The 15,529-nt window shown below is 44.7% G+C and overlaps 1 protein-coding gene across 1 annotated transcript in view; it reads left to right on the top strand.

Annotated features, from left to right (window-relative positions):
• commd10 (COMM domain containing 10) overlaps nucleotides 1-7,447 on the top strand; it is a 30,925-nt gene extending 23,478 nt beyond the window's left edge. Inside the window, 2 exon segments of the mRNA NM_001303828.1 lie at nucleotides 6,878-6,937; nucleotides 7,037-7,447. Of these exon segments, the coding sequence (NP_001290757.1) occupies nucleotides 6,878-6,937; nucleotides 7,037-7,075 (99 nt within the window). The 3' untranslated portion in view covers nucleotides 7,076-7,447.
• The last annotated feature ends 8,082 nt before the right edge of the window (nucleotides 7,448-15,529 follow it).

Below are 15,529 nucleotides of genomic sequence, written 5' to 3'. Positions count from 1 at the left end.
GGCATGTGGTGGTTATGGCGCTGGGACGGCCTCATTGTTCTGACTGCAGAGGATGTGGCTTAATGTAATGGAGCACTGAAAAGGGGACTCCGCCTCAGACATCTTTGGTGTACAAACCAGTAGGCAAAACTGCCATTGTGTTGTCATCTTTTCAGCCCTAAGGATGTCATTTGAATCCCAAATGCCTTCACGGTGTATAAACATGGCCTACTGTTAAAGGGAATGGTACACCAAAATGTAATAAAAACACATTGGTTTTCAAATAGAAGTCTTGTGATATAAATAGAAGTCTTGTGATCTAGGCTTTGGTATATTTTCCTTGGCACTATTTACAAATAATATTTTAGCCTTTATGGCACAAATCCTATTCAAACCATGCAAATTAGCATTTTTTGTGCATCAGGTTACAGTCATTTGACAGAATCTGAAATTGACTGTGAAGCTTAAAATGGTAATATCGGCCCAGCGACTTGAAAGGAAACATTAGCATTTGGAACCACTGTCAGGTAAACTGCACCAAAGCATGTTTTGCTGTCATGCCTTGTACTTGTATGGGGTAAGAAAACCAATATGTAATTTTATAATTTGGGTGAACTGTCCCTTTAAATTAAACTCTGAAAGAGCATTTCTTAAATATACTAACTCCTGGATGTACAGTATACTACAAATGGCAGTTATATACAGTGTTTTTCTTTTCTGTCTCCAGCAAGTCAGCCTTAATTTGACAGTATTTTCCTCTGTATCGTAAGAACCACAAAAATATGTATTTTGCACAGTCCCTTTTCATTTAAGGGTTCTAAAAGCATTTGGACAGGTTAACATGTACAAAAACACTGTTTAGTCCTTGGTTGCATAACCTTTGCATGCAGTGACTGACTGAAGCCTGTGATCCATGGACTTCACCGGACGCTGGGTATCTGGACTGCAGCCATCTTCAGTAACTCCTTGTTTTGGAGACTGTTTGCCTTCCATTTGCCATTGCATTCAGATTGGGTTAACTTGGCCGGTCAATAACCTTAACTGCTTTGGACCCAGAAAAACGTCTTGTGTGTTTTGGGGTCATTGTTGTGCTGCATGAAGGACCGCCGTTCCATGAGTATGGAAAAGGGTGAAGACAAGTGAGGCAGTTTAAGTGGCTGCCATACATCGATCAGCCATAACATTATGACCACTGACAGGTGAAGTGAATAACACTGATAATCTCGTTATTATGGCACCAGTCGGTTATATTAGGCAGCAAGTGAACATTCTGTCCTCAAAGTTGATGTGTTAGAAGCAGGAAAAATAGGCAAGCGTAAGGATCTGAGCAACTCTGACCAGGGCCAAATTGTGATGGCTAGATGACTGGGTCAGAGCATCTCCAAAACTGCAGACCTTGTGGGGTGTTATTGGTCTGCAGTGGTCAATACCTATCAAAAGGGGTCCAAGGAAGGAAAAGCAGTGAACCGTCGAAAGGGTCATGGGCGGCCAAGGCTCATTGATGCACGTGGGGAGCGAAGGCTGGTCCGTGTGGTCCGATCCAACAGACAGGCTACTGTAGCTCAACTTGCTGGAAAAGTTAACACTGGTACTGATAGAAAGGTGTCAGAACACAGTGCATTGCAGTTTTTTACAAATGGGGCTATAGCCCCTGCCCGGTCAGGGTGCCCATTGCTGACCCCTGTCCACTGCCGAAAGGGTCTACAATGGACATGTGAGCATCAGAACTGGACCACGGAACAATGGAAGGAGGCGGCCTGGTCTGATGAATCCCGTTTTATTTTGCATCACGTGGATGGCCGGGTGCGTGTGCGTGGCTTACCTGGAGAACACATGGCACTAGAATGCATTATGGGAAGAAGGCAAGCTGGCGGAGGCAGTGTGATGCTTTGGGCAATGTTCTGCTGGGAAACCTTGGGTCCTGCCATTCTTGTGGGTATTACCTTGACACCACCTACCTGAGCATTGTTGCAGACCCTTTCATGGACAATGGTATTCCCTGATGGCATTGGCCTCTTTCAGCAGGATAATGTGCCCTGCCACAAAGCAAAAATGGTTCAGGAATGGTTTGAGGAACACAACGAGTTCAAGGTGTAGATTTGGCCTCCAAATTCCCCAGTTCTCAATCCAATCGAGCATTTGTGGGATGTGCTGGACAAACGGGTCTGATCCATGGAGGCCCCACCTCGCAACTTACAGGACTTAAAGGATCTGCTGCTAACGTCTTGGTGCCAGATACCACAGCACACCTTCAGAGGTCTAGTGGGGTCAATGCCTCAACAGGGTGGACCTACACAATATTAGGCAGGTGGTCAATGTTATGGCTGATCTGTGTATTTGTCTCAAACGTAACACCCCCTCCACCATATATCCCAGATGGGGTGGTATGTCAGTTATTTAGTTTCCCTCCATACACTATACAGAACTCTGCAGGCTGGTTTAGGTGCTTTTTAAACATGCTGTTTTTAAGGTCAAGTAGTGTTTTTGCACCTTGTGGTCCAGCCCCTGCAGTTCTGCTAGTGAAGTCGTCTTCCTGGCGTGTGCTCATATCTTTTGAGGAGTTGTTTATTTGCTTAGTATGGTGAGCATTCTGTGCTCATCCTCTTTAGAGGCCTTGCTTGTTTCTGGCTGGGCCATTTGCCATTGCTGAGGTTTCCAGTGCTGTCTTCTTCATGTGCCAAACTTAATGTGTCAGTTTATTGTGATTTCTGTCTCAAGGTGGCCAGATTGACTTGCATTGATACTTCTTTGCAGGTGCAGCAGCATGCTCCAAATGCTAATGCAAACCCTAGGATCTGGATTACACATTGACAGCTCTCTTGTGCAGTCACTAATGCTGCAAACAAATGCACCACCCTAATAGGAAAAAGCTGTGAAGCCACAGCTGGCGTTTTAAATGTGTCTGTTTTGATGACAATGCTTTTAAATACATTTTACCCATTGTCTCAAATTAATCTTTAGTCATTGTGTCATTTCAAATCCAAAATGCTTGTATAATGAACCAAAGAACAAGACGTGTCACTCTCCAAATACTTTAGGGGTTCACTGTATGTATTTCCATCTAGATAAGTGTGTTTATCTCTTGCATAGACTCAGTGTCTTGCAAATATTTTAAACATCCAAATTAAATTATCCAGAATACCCATATTTTCCTTTTGTAATGGAAAGAAATGGTCCGTCTATAACCGCGATGTTGCTGGTTTGAGTTTTAACCCAAAAAAATGATGAAGAATCAGCCATTGTCCCGTTGAGACTGAACCAGGTGCTGAACCCTAATGGATCTTGTAAGAGGCTCTGGAATGAGAGTGTCTGCTATATAACTCTTCTTTCAGCAGCGCCACCATCCGTCTGCGTCCACCGTCATACTCTGGTCACACTCCCGCATCCTCTGTCCGAATCCTCCCCGTCATTTTTGTGTTCGTAGCACTCCAGTCTGGCTGGCCCAGCATGTAGACGAATGCCCACTTATTCTCTAATTGGATCATTGTATTCATCTGGGGATTGACTCAACCTGGCTTTCCACAAATGTCAATCCAATCTCGCAATGGACGGATGCTTCCTCGATAGGCTGTTTTGTATGTGGGATTTGATAATGCTGGCTGAAAAAAAAAAAAATAGAATAAAAAGCTTTGTCCTCTGGGCTCTGGCATCAATGAGAACAAAAGGTGCGAAAGACAGAAGGTCAAAATGTTGCCTCTTCACAGCGTCCTGCCCTGTTGCACTTCTGTTCTGTGTGGACGAACCAAACCCATCTTGAGTCGTCTTGTTGTTCCAGTTGTTGACCCTGTATCCCATTTGTCTCCATTAAATGCCATAAACCCGCCCCCCCCCCCTGCGTTCCTCTTGCAAGTCTTCTCCCCAGGCTCTCCCCGAACCACCGGGCATTAGAATCCAGCCTGGGCCTCTGCTCAGTGCTGTGGAGGAGCCTGGGGCTGTCCTCCTCTCAGTGCTATGGAATCTGGATGACCCCCCGTGTGTTTATGACCGTTGAAGGTCCCATTGAATTGAAGCCTTGTAAATATCCTACCTTTGGCTCCTGCCTCCGGGTGTGTTGATAGTGTGGCAGAATCTGGGGAATGTAAACAGGACGGACGGGCGTGAGGACTGAGAGACCGATTGGCAGCAAGACAGCGTGAGACAGGACCATCTTTCCGTGATGGCGTCAGACCCTACGGGGGTGTGACAGGGAAGACCGCTTTTTGTTTGACAGCACGTGTTTGCTGCTTTGGATGTCTGAACTGCACGTGTCGCTGTCTCGGTTGTCTCAAGTCTTGTTTCATAACAATGGGTAATGTCCCAGTTTGTCAGATTTGGGACTTCTCGTTTCATTTGTCACGCAGCCTACCGTAATTATACTGTTGATGTTTGAATGAAGAATTTCTCTGTGTATCGTGATGACCTGAACGTCCACCATATTAAGATGGTTTTTCGCAGTCCTGCATGTCATCCAAGATTTGTCAGTAAGCATTTCAACAAGCAGGAAAATGTGTTAGTTCTCACCTCTAATCAAAATACCTTTTGAACGGACGGGGTTAAATTCCCACTGCATGTTGTTTGTAACAAAATATCACAGATCTCTGCCTCGCGTATTCGTTTTACTGTCACCTGTGAGAAATAAATGATTGACAGAAAAATAAAACTTAAGAGAACATCCCTCCGAGCAGCTCTGCAATTACACAAAGGGATGTCTGACATTCTGTGCCGAGACAGCCAGCACCATACACTGTCATGCTGGTTTTTTAAGAGCTCAGTGTCCATGGCAACGGTTAGCCCAGGAGTTGGGGTTTTTATTCATAATTAAGAATGTTTGGGGAGTCGAGGGTGAGGTGCCAAAAACCAACAGCTCTGCCTCCTGATTCTGTCAAGATTTCCATCAACAATTCACAAGGCAAAGGCAGGATCATTCAAAATGGCCTCCATAACTGTGAACGCACACAACCATGCAAAACTCATATGACTTGCAAATGTGTTTACAGAGTTTATTGAACTAAATGGAAATCTGTATGTTTACAGTTTTGTCCTGTTTATTGGAAGTATACATCAACTATGAAACAGTTCTTATGAAAGTGACTGATCTGGCCTTTCAAACATTATCAATATGTTGATTCATTACGGTTCAGCTGTTTTGTTTCCCCTGGCAGAAGTGTTTGTCCACCCGGTTGAAGAATCCGACTTTCTCATTTTCTCTCTAGGAATCTACAAAGAGTTCTCTGTTTTTATTCTTTAGTAAGTTTTTTTTATTTTTTATTTCTGGCCGCTTTTTTACATGTATTTTCTGGTGTCTCTCACCAAGTCACTATTGGGGGTGCTCTTGGGTTATCTATCTGTGCTTTTATAGGTAGTATGAATTCTCCCCTTCATAGCACTCGTGCTGTATGGCTTTGACAAGTGTTGCAAATCACAAAAACCTTAGTGCACAATAACAAATAATTCATGAGAAGTGCCTTTTTATGTCAACATTTACTCAATTGCCCAGGTCTCGGCTTCACGTAGAAAAAAAGCACTATCTGCTGCTGGAATATTGTTGGTTAAGTTGACGTTATGACACGGTAATGATTCATTTAAATATAATGGATAATCAGCCATGGCAGAGCTAGGGCCACTTCAAAGCATCGTCTTCTGTACCTACTAGCCAAAGGGTTATTTCTTCACCAATACATAATTTAATTGTCATGCTCTTCCCCACATGTGCTTGTTGAAGCCTGGGCAAACCGAGCAACACAGCCTGACGGCGGATCTCCTGAGCATCCTGTCTTAGCTAGCAACAGTGTTGGATGTGCTCTGGAAGTATACCCATTAGTGCTGGCCCAGATCTGTCAAATTCTACCCAGGCCTTGGTGCCGAAATGCCAGGGTGGGTTAAAATGCTGCCTCCCTCCCCATAATCACCGCACCACGTGCATTGACTCTTCACCGGCTCCGGGAAACGTTGGCTGCCCTTCAGTGTCTAGGGCAGACAGACGCATTGATGTTGTGGGATCTCTACTGTATGTCCACCTTGTAAAAGATCACAGACGAGCCGGAACATCCCCCTTAGCCAATCGGGTCTGTCCTCTGGTTCATCTCCCGTTCACTGGGGGGTTGTTTCCAGACATCTCACTTGGCTATATGTATCCTCCAGAGCTCTTTGGACTCCAAAGCAGTATCAAGGAATTACAATTGAATGGACAATTCTTTTTTTATGTGGGGTGGGGGAATTATATTGACTTTGTACCTTCAAAACAATTTGCAGCAATCTGATTAGATTTGTTTTCGGTCATATTTTATCCGCAATGTGCGAAAGCTGTTACCTTGTCAAACGTGTGTGTGTGTGTGTGTGTGTTTGTTTGTGTGTGTATGTGCGCGTGCCCTACATTTAATGTTCACACATGCCAAGTGGGCTTTGGTGGGAGACAACGTTTCCCCTTCTCCTCTTCATTATGTATGATTATGTTGGTTCTAATTAATATCCCTGTCATTAATGTGCTCCGACACTCCCTCCCCCCCCGCGCCTTCAGCCCCTCTGCGCCACTGGCTGTGTTGATGGTTGATGCGTAGCGCAACACCGGGACCAAGTCTCACAACAGTTTAGAAGTTTGACAACCTTCTTCTTAATCCTTCGTCGTATCTCATTGTTTATGTTAATGTATTTTATTTTTCGCTCGCATCACAAGACATTTAGAGTTTAAGTGCCCCTTTTTATAAACATGAGAAAGATATCATTGGGAATGTAGACACCGTTACAGTCCTGACAGGAAGGGGGGGGGGCGGGGGGGTGAATTACTTACCGGATAGTAATTTAATTTACTGTACTTTCACTGGACTGAACTGCGCTAATAATCGTTCTGAGTGATGATTTGTTTAGAAATTTGATGGACTGTTGTTGGCTCACAGTGAGATTTTCCCAATTTTTTTCCCAGAGAGTGGAGAACGTCTTTGTGGAGTTCAGCCACCAGCAGCTACTCGACTTCTACAACAAGGTCAGTGATACATGTCGACTTTCTGCATCGCTAACTTCAGAACATCCACTGGCATGTTGTCTTTTTGCTAATTGTCAAACATTCTCTGTCTCCTTGCAGCTAGAGATGGTTCAAGCACAGTTGGACTCTCTCACTTGATGCGGGTGCCCGTCTATTTTTACATGTTTGTGTGATGAATGCTCTAGATAAAGCTATGCCGGTGGTCACGTTCCCCGTGTTCTCTGACTGGACCCCTATGCTGATGAAGTGCTGGTGTCATCCGACAAAACTCTGATTTCATGGTTCAGTGTGAAAGCTGTGTATATAGGACAGGAATCAAGCTGCAATTAATCTGTTGAAAAAATCTTCCCGGGTACTTCTGACTCTGTCAATTCATGCCACTGTGGACCTGTGGAACATCAATGCTGTTTATTTGTGAGATGCATGAAATGTGTCCCAAGGAATCTGTCAAGACAGTGTCTATATGTAAACTCAAGCACTAGAAGAATACAACCATTTTGGAATCGGAAATGTGTCATGGTTTTTCTTCTCATACTCCGCCTGTGGTTTCACCAGATAGATACAGAGATGAAAGTCAAACCATAATCTACTTAGTATGTGGGGAAAGGTTCCCACATCCAGCATGTTCTTTTCATTAAGTGAAACACAATGGAGCAGTATCAAAGGGAATTGGTCAACGGTGAAGGTTTTTCCAGAACGGATAGTTTTTTTCCCCCCTTGGGTATCACCTTACTCAAATTCCTTGGGCTATTTTATAAAAACAGTTGTTACAACGTGCTTATACATTTGACACCAAGAAACTTGAGGGAAAAAAAGCTATTGTGCTGACGGGCTTAGCGATAGGGAAATCCAGTTCTGGTTGTGCTGGTTTGAGATTCTCAGAGTAAAAGCCTGATTGTTCATTATTATGTTTAAGACGTTCAGATAATCAGCAGATCAAAATACTTATTACTGCAGCCTAGGGTGGTTCCGTAAGAGAGTTAGAGAGGACATAAGGTCAACAGCCAGATAGGATAAATTACACCAGAGAGGACTCACTCACTCTAGTATTCCTGTCACATAAACAAATGCAGCATTGATACTGGGGTCTGAGACCATTGGGTAGGAAGATGCTGAGACCTAGTTCTTAATTACCCCCAGTCGAGGCAAAGCAGGCAGGAAATGGCCTCACACATATTGCCGCAGCCCCAACCCCACCAAAGTGAAAACTACAGTCCACTAAGTACCCTGAGATAAGGCTGAGCATGTTTCACGTAGCACTTGCCAAACAAGTGCAGAAGGTCGCAATAGCAGATAGCAGAAAAATTATGTTGGTGACTGAAATATCATTGAGAATGGTGGAAAAAAAGACGGGCATGATGTAAAGCACTCCCCTCAGCTATATCCAGGGTGAGTTTGAGTGAGCCAGTGACTCATCCCTCTGTAATAGGGTCAGTGGCATAGTATCCCAGTGGAGAAAGATGAGCCAGCCAGGCAGAGACAGCAGCAAGGGGATGGTTTGTCAATCCAGTGCCTTGTCGCTTACCTTCGCACCCCCGGGCCAGACTACACTCAATCATAGCCCCCGTTGAAGAGATGAGTCTTCAGGAAGGTTGATATTATGTCTCGCAACGATCGGCAGATTATTCCATGAAAATGTGCCTCTCTTAGAGAAATCCAGGCTTCCGGCTGTTTGTTTATAGATGTTTCTCTATCTTCCTAATACTTTAATACCTGTCAAGTCAGCATTGCTCCGAACAAAAGATGGAATAAATCGTTTCTCCCCCTCCACTTTTGGAGAGCCAGTAAAAACACTTTATTGCCTTGTATCACGTTGATGAAGTTCCGTTTTTATTGAGAGAAGTAGTCATTTCAATTGGCTGTTTCCTACTTAACAATAATAAGGCCTTAGGTTGTTTTTGTTTTTGTATCAAACTTAGCAGGCAGTGTCTGTGTTAATGGGATGATAAGCATGTAGAATGGGCTCCAAAGCCTTTGTAAAACGGATAAGTTAGTCACTCGCTTAAGAGTAGGTTTTGGCAGCTCGTCCACACTTCTCTGCCACAGGCAGGACAAGTGGGAATACAACAGCTCTTGCTCTACTTTGGTCGTCTTTGAATGAACTCTGAAGTGAAGATTACAGGCAGTGAGCATTCCTAACCTGATGCAGAAATGCAAACAAGGCTCAGGTCATTTCTCTGTGTTGAAAACATCCAATGTGCCGCGATGGTTCTCTAATACTTAACCCAATTTACAATTTTGCCACCATGTGGAAAACCAAATCACAAGTCACTGCCTGAGGGAGCTGTGTTCCACAGCATGGGGAACAGATGGCTGCTCAATGAGCGCCCTGGAAAAGAAAGTATCGGTGCTGAGAGTCTCCAACTGAGAGAAAGCAAAACACAGAACAGAGAGTCCTGCGCGTGTGTGTGTGTCTGATGAAGCAGAGGCCCGCTGGACTGTAAACATGAAGCATTTTGGTTTTCATGGACAGATGTCACGGGTGACCAGCCAGCTCAAATAAGTGGATAACGCACTTATCCTGGGTGAGACTGGTCGTCTCCTCGGTGAGGAGCACTGGCGCTGAGGTAATGTCCAAAGATAATGTCGCAAGCGGGCCAAGATGAAGGAGCTGACAAATAATTGAACCCAGTCAGTCTGGCAATGGAAATTTCCCTCAGATGCCTGCAAACAATCACCTTAGTCGAGACACTTGAGTGTCCCCCGTTAAGGTGGACGGAAACGCTGAAATCTGAAAAGGGACGACTGTATTTAAGGCCCACCAAACAACCCAAGATTTGACGGAGGTGTCTCTGCTCCCCAGGGTTTACCCTGGAGACCCTGAGCTTCCTTACTCCCAACGCGACCAAATCTACGTCCCATCTAGCCTTCGGCGGTAGATGGCGGGGCAGTGTTGGCACTGCCGGATCTATTTTGTGCCGCGGGTCTCTGTGTTTGGCTGTGCAGCTCGTTGCGACACAGGCCCGTGTGTGTGCGCGCTCTGCGGGCTTGACTGTGTGCCGGTCGGGTCTGAGAGGAATGTCCTGGTCTCCCGTGGACAATGCAGCGAGTGTTCTGGAGCTACGGGTCCCGCACTGTCTCGCGAATAGTGTGACGCAATGGTAAGGCAGGATGGATCTCCGGCTAGCTTGGACTGGGGGTATTATCAGCCGCGACCCACGTTGCCCCCCGCCCCACCAGTCTCATGAGCCCACTTGCTGCCCCGAGACTCTCTGACAATGCCTCCTCCTGTCAGGTCCCAGTGCTGCCTTATCACACACCCTTGCGCCCATAATCAGCAGAATGGACCGAATAGTCCCTAGTATGGGGGGGGGGGCGGGGGGGGGGGGGGTGGGGGGGGACGACAGGCGTCATTGTTGCAGCTGCACTGACGCTGCTGTTGTTGGCCGCAACCAGGCCGAGATCTGGGAAGAGGCCGGTGTCCGCTAAGGACGTCTCCTGCCGTTCTTGGCAAGGCTGCGCCACGACAGCCGTGTCTCCACGCACACTAGCTTTTTCTTTCTCCCCCGGTCAGTTCTTAACCCGTTATCTTCCCCCCCCCCCCCCCCCCCCCCCCCCCCCCCCCAGCTCTCCCTCTCTCTCTCTCTCTCTCTCCCTCAGCTCCTCTCTATTCATTGCAGATGTCCTTGTTTTCGTGTGGCACGAAGCGTGGCGGCACCCTGGTTGAGGTGGCTGTTTTGTTACCGTACATTGGGTAAATAGTTTTAGGCACAGATGGGAGGCTGTGGCGGTCCACATTGTGGGTTCAGAGCGAGACGAGCCCCCTCCGCCCTCGGATAACAGACTGACGGGTGGCTGTCAGCCTGAACATGCTGCTCGGCCCGGAGGCACTCCATTAGACAACCCTGGCTTTATTTCGTTTTTTTTTTTAAATCCCTTTTAGTTATTTATTTACTTGACACGTTTTCCGTCCGCGCTCATGCTTTTTGATGTACTGGATGCTGGCAAATTGAAATGATACCTTGTAAATGGGACTCATTGCCAGGCTGTGTCTGTGCGCCGCAAAAGGATATCAGAGGGAAATTGAGTTTTTCTAGACGGCTCTTGTGAGTTATGAGTGAAGATGCTACTTACCCAGTAGCTGAGATAGGAAAAACAAGAGAGAGTGATGACCACCTGTCACGTTCCTTCTGTGTATACTGTGGCGGTTTGTCCCGGGACATGCAGTCCTTCTGCTTTTCAGCAGTCGGAGGCCTGTGCGAGAGGGCCCTTCCAAAACAAGTTGCTCATTCATATTTCACCAGAGTCCTAAAATTAGGACAGTCACATAAATTCTTAAAACTCTGAGAAAACCCATTTAATTCTTGAGATCTTTTAATCCCCCTACCACTACCTACTCAACCCCCTCTCTCTCGGTCTCTCTCTCTCGGTCTCTCTTTCTAGGTCTCCCTCTCCCTCTCTCTCTCACAAACACACACCGGGGCATAGACCCCCCTCAGCTTCCATATTATTACACACCAGTTAATCCTGTTCCACAAATCCGAGTACCTACGGTTCCAGAGAGAAAATCCTATTTCGCCCTCAAATTTTTCCATCTGTTTACCACAGAGGAATCCTTCACTCCAGACCGTCTTTGTCTTTCTGCAGCTTCTTAATACTCTCTGAAATCTTCTCCAAAGCATGTTGTCCAACGTCTCTGCACTGTCTGCCGTGCGCGCCCACTTACCCTTTCATCCAATCGCAGTCTGTTTGCTGTGACTAAATTGTTTGTTTATTTATTTCTCTGTTCATTTATTCATGCACGCTGCAAAGATATTTGTGGCTTTTCATTCTGTCCTGTGTAACATGAGTTTGTGTCTTAGTGTGGATTTCCATTAGCCAGATGAAGGAGTCTGTACTCTGAGTGGAAGGACAGCTGCTACAGGCCTGATGTGCCAATACAACTGAAACGTAGTTGATCAAGGTGTGTGTGTGTAATACTATACTCCTGGTAAACCAGGTAAAGTGAGGAAATTAAATTTGAAAAGGTCCATGTAAAAACGTGTTCCGGCCTTTGCAGCACAACATGGGTGTACTATGTCGCGTTAGTGCTGGTTATGTGCCACATGTCATCAAAACTTGGTGTTTCATGGCTATCTGAGGTATGATAGTGACTCCGCTTATAGATTGTGCACATAAAAGACATTTTACATATACAGCTCCAAATTAGTGGTTTAAAAAAATAAAGTCCCATTTGTAAGGTTTCAGGTTAAGGTGAGAATTTAAGTTATATTGATATTTAAGATTAGAATTAAGGTGAAGCTTTAAGGTATATGTTTAGGTTATGGGGGTTAGGGAAAATAAACCTAAAAAGGTCTCACAGTATAGTGTGTGTGTGTGTGTGTATGTATGTGTCAGTCTGTCTGTCTGTCTATACATGCATCAGTGAATTTGCCTGTAAGTCGACCTGTTTTTCTGTCTGTGTCATATGCTAAACAAGTCTGCCAAATAAAACATTAACAAAAGATGTCTCTTTTTGCATTTTTATGTTGGTATTAAATGCTATATACCTATCTGCTGCTAACCCTACTTCAACATAACCAAAATTACACATATCCTTTACCACAAACCTGGTACTGGTACTACCTGTACATAGTCAAATAACTGTTATTCATATGATCTTTATTTCTTGATTTTTGTTGTTAACTGTCTATTCATTGTGTATCTTTCATTTTCAGTTTTAATTACTTAAATTCTAAATAAAAAATTGGGGGTGGGGGGGGGTGGTCCTACAAATAAGCTCTTCACCGCTAGTCGACTCCTGTTACCGAACCCTTTGACGAATACAATTTGATGTGTTTTGCCGTGTTGACTTGTATGTTGTACGTGTGTGGGAGGGAGGCTATTGTGGGATGAGGAGCAGATTAGGAGGTGTGTCATACCTTCTAGGCAGGGAAGTGTGCGCACGCATGTGTGTGCTAATGAGATTGACGTGGTTGGTTAGGAGCCCTGCCGCTTGCTTGGCTCAAACACAGCACTCGCTGTCTTCTCAAACTCCCACCCCTATGGACCCCTCTAAAAAGACATCAAGGAACTGTATTTATGAAGTTATTCTTGTGTAGGCTTGGAATGGTTTACCATCATTAAAAATCATCAGTCCTCAAACTAATGGCCCTGATATTTAAGTATTTCACCAAGTTCACAGCTCTGACACATTTTCAGTTGAACTTTAAATTGTTGAAAATTAGTAACCATAAGGTCATGCAAATTGTGTGGTTTGTCTACTGTAATTATAATTGACATTAATTTGTGGGCCATAAATAGCTACTAAAGTAGGCTACACTGTCTGATTCATGTTTTTCTGTACTTAATGGCTTAGTGGAGGGAAGAGCTTCTCTAGAGCTGCTGTTAGTTGTACCTTACCTTGTTTCCTGTGCTTTTGGCAGTCATGGTAAAATATTTCCTGAGCACCAGTAAAACAGAAGGATCATTCATACACTGCAGAAGAGTTCATGCCTCTTTCCTTGGGGCTACTTTTCTATGATCGCCTCATAGACATGCCATAATATTTACAGGTTTAAATTACGTGTGGGAGACCGGAGCCACAGTTCTTTACGGAATGATTAGGTCTGACAATACACGGCACTAAAAGTCTGCAGTGTCCACTCAACATAATGCCTTAATGTGCTTGGTGGAGGCGTCGCAGCTGTGAGAGGTGTGTAGTATTACGTGCATGATGGCGAGCGCTTTCCAGCATGCATGATTACATCCCATTCAACCATTGTGATTTACCCAACACAACACAACACCAGATTTACCATGTGATATATTCTTTAGGGCGCCCCTAGCTTTTCCAAGCAAGCTTCTTTTCCATTCGTGTGGAAAAACCATTGGAAGATTTGCATCTGATTGCTCTGGTCTGCATTGCACTGTATAATTATATTTTACTTTCTATTCAGTCCTCTTGATCTTTGTTTCATTATTTTCTCACTTAGAGAAAAGTTACCATTCCACGCTCATGTTTAGGGCATATTCTGTTATGCACTGTTAATTTATAAATTTCTGTCATTTGAACTCTGCATGTACCTTATTGGTCATCCAATGAGAATCCTTGTTAAGACATGGGCACATTTCTGAAGCCACTCATTTGGGATGCTGTTTTTTTTACGAAAGGAGACGAATGCTAGCAACGAGGGCTAGATTTCCAACCTTATTTAGTTGGATTGTTGTGGATATCAGTTAGCTATTGCTACGTTGTAGTGAAGTAGCCTCTGGTATTTTGATAGAAAATAAATCATTTAGATATTAATTATGAAAATATTTAATTCTATATATTTTTAACCTGGCACCACCTGCTGGTTATCTGTTACCAGGAAAAGATCTAAATAGAAATTTAGGGAAAGGCAGCATTTCGTCTCATACATTAAACATGTATTATTGAAACACAGTGAACATATTAAAAGAAAACAAGGCAGTTCATGTCAAGCATGGATAATGTGACTGACCTTGATACGTAAGAAAGGGTAATGGGAAACAGCTTATCACCAATAGGCCAATCAAGGATATTGACTAGCGACACTGGTCATTTTCTGAGAGCAATGTGGGTGTTTCGTACCAATGAACGCTTAGAACCACGGCCCAGAAACCAATCACGTGAATGCCAGTGGGAGGGCAGGAATTAGTGAACCACACTGATATTGCTTACGTAATTCTTCTGAGCAAAATGAGTGCACAGATGTTCTGTCTGGGCTAGAGGGAGATCTGTTCTAAGTAGTTCGGTCCTGTCGTCTCACCCGAAGTTGATGTGGGATCAGGTAAGATTTGTGTCAATGTCCAGAATTGCCTGTAAATACTGTCTTTGCCGACATTAGCCTCAAAGAGCGTGTGTTTGTTCTCAAGAAGTCCAGGTGTTTCTCATCACTTTAGCTCGATGAACATGGGGCTGTTCAGTCCTCCACTGTTTTTAGCTCGGTCCATGAATGAGAGCACATAGTAGGCCGACTTTGGAAGGAACCGGGTTGGAAAACCAAACGTGAAGAGAGCAGCAAGCTGCTGCCAAGCCAGCGAAGAAACTGCAGTTAGAGAGAGACCGTTGTCATTGAGAGGCCAGGTCTTTGAGAATGTGCAAGGGTTTTCCCACATAGCTCTTACAGCTCTTAGAGCTCTCACTGTAAAAAACGGTCAAACGATGAGTACACATTTCATGAGAGGGAGAATATATACATTCCTCATTTTTAGTGTCTTTACCAATGTTTCAAACAGTACTGTTCAGAGAGCTTTGGATATTGGCACAAGGCATTTGTCTGTCCTCGATTCCTCCCCACATAGGTGACTTCCTGAACCCGTTGGTCCCCCTGCTTCCAAGGCGGAGGAATGTTAATGGTACCATATAATTCCAGGGGAGATAAGGCAACATCTTATTTATGAGTAGAAAGTTTTAAAGGACAAATGAACGACTGGTGGGTCACGGGGTTTCATCTGGAAGAGATGTGACACCTGGGAGACTGGCTAACCTGCCTCAAAGGCGGACGGAAGTATACTGGGCCACCTGCCGGGCATTTGAGATTGGCCCGGGACGTGTGTGGCGCGAGGTAACCACGACGCGGATGGCTAATTACGACGAGTGGACTGTGTCACGGAAGGCCTCGGTTACCCGGACGATCTGTCCCATTG

The sequence above is a fragment of the Esox lucius genome, chromosome 13 (genome assembly GCF_011004845.1).
Source record: "Esox lucius isolate fEsoLuc1 chromosome 13, fEsoLuc1.pri, whole genome shotgun sequence".
NCBI lineage: Eukaryota > Metazoa > Chordata > Actinopteri > Esociformes > Esocidae > Esox > Esox lucius.
Note: the sequence above shows the minus strand (reverse complement) of the source record. Positions and strands in the feature narration are given on the sequence as shown.